Source organism: Triticum dicoccoides, chromosome 2B, assembly GCF_002162155.2.
Source record: "Triticum dicoccoides isolate Atlit2015 ecotype Zavitan chromosome 2B, WEW_v2.0, whole genome shotgun sequence".
NCBI lineage: Eukaryota > Viridiplantae > Streptophyta > Magnoliopsida > Poales > Poaceae > Triticum > Triticum dicoccoides.
This window is the reverse complement of record NC_041383.1, coordinates 17409625-17416029: the sequence shown is the minus strand read 5'-3', so window position 1 is coordinate 17416029 and position 6405 is coordinate 17409625. Positions and strand designations below refer to the sequence as shown.

At 48.6% G+C, this 6405-nt stretch overlaps 1 protein-coding gene and 1 pseudogene across 1 annotated transcript; both read right to left on the bottom strand.

The window, feature by feature from the left end:
* Positions 1-494: 494 nt before the first annotated feature.
* On the bottom strand, positions 495-2374 carry LOC119361810 (annotated as a pseudogene).
* Positions 2375-4005: 1631 nt separating this feature from the next.
* On the bottom strand, positions 4006-5930 carry LOC119360255 (bisdemethoxycurcumin synthase-like). Its single transcript, XM_037625972.1, has 2 exons — positions 5744-5930; positions 4006-5277 (listed from the first exon to the last, which is right to left on the bottom strand). The coding sequence occupies exons 1-2, from the start codon at positions 5928-5930 to the stop codon at positions 4304-4306; spliced, it is 1161 nt and encodes a 386-aa protein (XP_037481869.1). The 3' UTR covers positions 4006-4303.
* Between the last annotated feature and the right edge of the window lie 475 nt (positions 5931-6405).

The window sequence follows — 6405 nt, the reverse complement described above, 5'->3', positions numbered from 1 at the left end:
TAATTTGGTAAATTTTCCTCCATGAGTATTGTTCATCACCAAAATCCATGAATGTTTTTCATGCAGCTCCCAATTCAAGATATTTCATCCTGAAATTTTACACACGTACATATTACATCCTTCAAGGAATCTCACATGTGTAAAAGAAATTCAGAAAAAATTAAAACTGGATGTTTGAGTTTTGGAATTTTCAAAATTAAGCCTCCATCGAATGATAGAAAAACACAATAATACAAAATGGCGGGGACAAGCACCAATCCACCATGTCCCACGTCGTGAGGGCATGCGCATGGCTGGGACGGACCATTGCCTTTTCCCATGGCGTTTTCTGTGCAGCATCGCATACACGATGGGACAAAACTGGGCTCACCGTCACGCGGAGAGTTGCCCTAGTTTATTCGTGTGGTCAAATTATATCTCTTATTATTTTACCTGTATAAAACGAAGCATGTCGCTTATTTTTTAAAAACATTGGTACATTGTCGGCAAAAAAGTTGCTCAGAACATAACCACACACGTCCATTTATTGGGAGAAACAACATGAAAAATGTACTGTCCCACAATCATACGAATGTAGGAAGAGAAAATTATGTTTCAAAACTAGAGCTTGTCCCACCAGTCTAAATCGTACCTTGAACTCTAAATCCCCAAAACTGATAACATGCATGTCAGTCACTGATCCTGGTTAATCCCGGGCACTGGTTAATCACATGATTGCGGGAGAAGGATGATCCAACGGCGGTGCACGTATATTCTTGAGCAGAACCTCAAGGTTGGCCAACGATCTGCCACCAGGTTGCGTCGATCTCCTTCCACTCCATCGCCTTCCGCCTCATCTCCCTCCCCACCTCGCCACCACCCATCACCTCCCTTATCCTCTCCTCCACCACCTCCCGGCGCACGTCGTCGCCGACCTCCATCATCGAGTTCCACCTGTAGTGCGTCAAGAAGATGCCCACGGTCTCGTGCCGCAGCACCGCCTCCTGCTCGCACCAGTTCGCCAAGAAACACCTGCCCTTGGTCGCCTCGAGGAACTCCGGCGGCAGCACTGCAGCGTCGCCCTGCACCGGGTCATTCCTCACGACCCAAAGGAAGTCGTAGCCACAGTTGGCCAGCCCCCAGGCGAACTCCACCAGATGTTCGCTGGTCATGGTGGTGATGCTCCCGAAGTTGACGTACACCACGGACCTCGGCTCCCTACCGCGGCGAGCGGGCCGCTGCCATCACCGCCGTCGGGAACCAGCTGCTCCACAACAAAATTGAGCGGGCCGATGGTGTAGACCGGCAGGGCGAGGATGCTGCGCATGGCGTCGAGCGCTGGCAGCTCCAGCTCGTCAAAGGTGTTGACGATCGATGACGGCGCCAGCACGGCTCGCCCGCCCTAGCTTGTGGATCATGAAGTTGAGCAGGATGTCGTCCCGGTCGGTGGTGTGGACGAAGGACGGGAAGTCCCGGAGGCACATGTGCTTTGTCATGCCGAGAGCATTTGTCACCGGCGTGTCCAGGTAGCCGTTCGTCAGTTTCTCTTCACCTGCTCATCAAACCGAACAGCAGACATGAAACCTCGCTGATTACTTGTTACACATCTCCATGTAAAATCTTGAGAGGTACGATATACACCCACATATGTTTTCAAGAAGTATATTGGTACCTTTAAGCGGAGTGAGGCCTTTCTCCATGAGGAACCGGAAGTTGTAATAGCCCATGTAACCGCACGCGCTCGCGGTCCAGAAGAGCGGGCACGGCACGCCGAGCTCCGCCGCGGCGTCCACCGCGAAGCTCATGATGCTGTCCGCGACGACCCACGTCACGGGCGGCGTCCCCGCTGCGCTTTTGTTGAGGCCGCCAAGCAGGCTCTTCAGGTGGGGGAGGCAGGTGGTCGTTGTGGAGTAGCAGATGGACGCCTGGGATGGTGGCGAAGCGGAAGTCCGGGAGGCCCGCGATGGCGCCTGGGCCGCGGGAACGGACAAGGCGCCGGTAGTTGTGCTCGGTGTAGACGAAGGTGATGTGGAAGCCCCTGGAGTGGAGGACCTTGGCCAGCTTCATCATCGGGGTGGCGTGGCCCTGCGCCGGGTACGGCACGCACACCGCGTGGGGCTTGCGGTCGGCGAGCATGTCGTCGCCTGGATAGTGCCGATGGAGATCGAGACTTTGCTTTTCTGGCAGGAAATAAAAGAAATTCAAACTTACGTACGGTACAGAGTGAGTGGGAATACTAATCACTGCGTGGGCAGCGTGGACAGGGACAGGATAACTCCTCTTTTAGCACTCACCATTCAGCGTACTGTACCGCTAGTTCTTAGGCACGTGAAGACCGACGACTAGCATGTGAGATTCCAAGTTTGAGGCTTTATTTTTTAAGTGTGGGGCCGTATCAAATAGTGCACCACGATTGTCTAATTTAGATCCGGTCAGCAGTGACGTCGTTCATCATGTTTTCCCTCTGTCTCGAATTACTTGTCGGTGAAATGAATGTACTATCTAGACATATTTTAGTTCTAAATACATCCATTTTTATCTATTTCCACGACAAGTAATTCCGGACGAAGAGAGTACTTTATTGTCTAATTGTGCTGTCAAATGCATGTGATTGATGGATGAAGAGAGAGCGAAAAGAAAGAGAAAATGTGGTCCAGTGTGAGCCACATCCCCGTATCCTCATATTTTAAAACGAACTAGAAGTGTGCCCCGCGCATTTGCACGGCTAGATTTTATATATTTTATTTCTTCAAAAGATATTCGATTAACTATCATTCAAATATGACCGACATATATGATTTGTAGAAACACAACCACGATGTGGTGAACATGTATCTATATGAATTGTTTTGTGTTGTCGGTATAAGATTATAAAAAAAAACTGATAGTATTAGTGCTTTTGGCTCATGTTTAAACCATGGACTTTGTACTAATCTTGGACTTTTCCTATTGCATATTTTCTAAAGTAACCAAAACAATGGCATACAATGTGAAAATCGTTGTAGAAGCAATCTCAAATGGAAAAAGTGTCGTGCTTGAGGTTAGTTGAGGCAGTCATTTAGCCTTTTGTCATTGGCTATATGACGATGCTGTTTGTGCAAGATATATCCAAATTAGTTGAAGCAAGCTCATCTCACTTAAAATTACTTTGACAAAAATATAAACATTATATCTCCCTGCTTCACGGTTCCATCTCCCCATCTCTTCATATCATTTTTCATACATGTGCCTCTGGTACTTTAAGCACAAATAGAATGCCTTATTTATATACTTCACATGGATTATTTTTACAACAGTTTTTGCTAAAACATCCTCTTAGTTACTCTCTTCTTAACTTCAGTTGTGACTTGTGCACATTGTTGTGGCTTTTCACTTGCACATGGTCCTAGCTTATTTGTGTGGAGTGGATGAATAAATTAATTGTGCCGCCATAAATAATGTATTTACTAAACTTAGCTGTGTACATATATTATTTCCCAAGTAAACAGCAACGTGTGACTGTATTAGATGAATAACAGGAGTGGGTTCAAGAGTATAATCAGCAGAGAATATATTCTGAAAATAAGCTTTGGTCGCAGCCCCCATGTCATCTCCGCCATGCTCAACTCCATGCAAGTCTACTAATTTCTTAATATTTTTTTCTTCTTGCTCGCCACACTGACATTGCATGGAAAAGCTTTGTATTACGATCTCCCTCCTTCAGCCACTAAATCCTTGATCTGTGCATCCACATCATCTCCTCGTGATACAACAACTCATCCATTTTACCTTATTCTTTTTAATCTCAGACCAGTCAATGTTCATATTCATGAGCTCTTGAAGCCTCGTTCGTGATATTTTTCCATCTCCCGCGTTACACTACTGAATTTTCTCCGGCTACATTGATGCAATGAGCTCATAAATTTCGCAAGTGCATGTCCAATATCACCCAGAATATTTGCAATTATTTCAGGATGTATTTTGTAGCGGCATCTCCATTTACATTACTGACAACGCACATGGACATATCTGGAGGTCAATATTCAATACAACCTATATAGATACATCTCCTTTTGGAGGTCTTAATATTGACATCTCCTTAGGCATATACAACCTATAATACATCTCCTTTTGAAGGTCTTCATTTTATTGCACCGAGGTAACGTAATCATTCGTCTCATATACTTTTGTCGTGCTATATATGGGACGTGGTTTGTGTTCTTTGACTTGACTGACGTGAGCATGCATGCATGCATTTTTACACACGCGCACAAAGTATAAGTACGTACGCATACACGGTAGTATATGTAATTTTGTAGTAGCATAAATTTCTCCCTGAAATCGATCAGCGTGGAGAGCGAAGCAGCATGGTCTCGATGGTGATTCCCGGACCGAAGGCCAGCATGGCGCCCCACTCCGGCAGCAGATGCCCACCATCCTCTTCCTTCCGACGCCGGCGCAGCTCGTCGAGCACAAAGACGATGGTGGCGCCACTCATGTTGCCGTACTCGCGGAGCACATGCCGGCTGGCCGCCAACTTACCTGGCTCCAGTTTGAGCACCGTGTCTATGTTATCCAGGATGGGACGGCCACCCGGGTGCACCGCCCAGAAGAGCTCGTTCCAGGAACCCGGAGCATCCCCGTCGAATGCGTCGAGGAGGCATCGCTCGACGTTCTGTCCGATCAGCATCGGCACCTGGATGGCGAGGTGGAAGTCTATGCCGCCTGCCGTGGCCTGCATGCCGAGCACGTGCTCGGTCCTTGGGATCGTCGTCTGCGTGGCGGTGACCATCTCGAAGAGCGGGCGCTCACCTTCGCCGAAGGGTCCGGCGCCGACGATGACGGCGCCGGCGCCGTCCCCGAACAATCCGTGGCCCACGAGGTTGGCCCCGTCGGGGCTGCCAAAGCAGACGAGGGTCGTCTCCGCGCAGGCCACGAGGACGCGCGCGCCGTGGTTGTTCTCGGCGAGCTCCTTGGCGAGGTGGAGCGCCCTGCCGCCGCCGTAGCAGCCGTGGAGGCTGAGGATGGTGCGGCAGACCGTGGGGCGGAGGCCGAGGAGCGTGGCCAGCTTGAGGTCGGCGCTGGGGGCCTCCCACGCCGAGTAGGTGCTGAAGACGAGGTGGGTGATGTCGGTGGCCGGGCGGCCCCACTCGGCTATGGCCTTGGCGGCCGCGGACTGCGCGAGCTTCGGCACGGCGGTGGCGGCCATTTCTATGCGTGCGTCGAGGGATGGCAGCTCCCTGTCGAGGAGCTCCGGGTGGGCGGCAAGTGTCTCCTCGGTCAGGTGGAAGTGGCGCTTTTCAATGCCCGTTTTCTGACCTGGAAATATAAAAAGACGAAACTCATGCATCCTCACATTTTTATCGCAAAAATGCTACATAAACCTATATGTTTTGTGAAAATGTTACATAAACTTAAGTTTCGCCAACTAGTCATCTCCCCCGTAAATTTCATGTGGTTGGCCTCACCTACTAATGAGCTCTTACGTAAGTTTCTTATAAGTAGTTTTACGTAGGTGTAGCAAAGCTCCCTCCCCCTCTTGAATTTCATAGTGTGGGTCTGGGCCTATTTTTTCCAACCAAATCAGGTTAGGTCAGCTCCTATGTAAGTTTTGTAAGAATTTTTACGTAGGAGTAGCAAAACTCTTTTTATCTTCTTTATTCATTAAAGATTCCGCTGCGAGGCGACTGGTAGTAGTTATCTCGCGTCAGCTGGCGACTAAGAAAAAAACATGCAGATTATTGTCAATCCAAGGGAAATAATGAATGCATATATGTGTGCTTACAGATTCTGTTCATCTTTTCCTTGAGTTCAGTGAGGTGCTCGCTCTTGGTCACACGGAACAAGTTGTCGGCGAACATGTCTTGGGGAAGCAAGAGGTTCGTCGGGTTCGCCGTGCCGATGGCGAGCATCGCCGCAGGGCCTTCACCATGCTCTCGAATGACCATCTTTCCTTTGGTTCTTGCAGCCATGGTCGATGGATGAGCACCGTATGTACGTTACCAACGTTCTTTGCTGGGTGCACTGGGGAATGTTCAACCTGCTGATGCGTCTAAGAGGCTCTGTTGGGTCATGCTTTTATAGTTTTTTTGGTCTAACTTTCAACAACCTATGTTTATTGTTTTTCTTTCATAAGAGCCCGAGGCTCTATGTTTCCCTTCTCGTCAAAAACTGCTCGTCTACTCTTGTGATCTCGTCTTTCGCACTTAACCACGAGTCTCCCTCTCCTTCTCTCAAATCCACTCTTTCATTTTATTGCAAGCCCGCAATAGAAACCAAGAAAAGTTACTAGAATCATCCAAAACACCAACTGTCATTTAACCGCTAGAAAAAAAAGTACGTTTGTATCACACAAAGAGAACGGTTCAGTTCAAATGCCTTAAGGGCACAACGGAACATATGCAACATGATTCAATCGGTGTCTCTCAGGGTTAGATTGCATCCGAT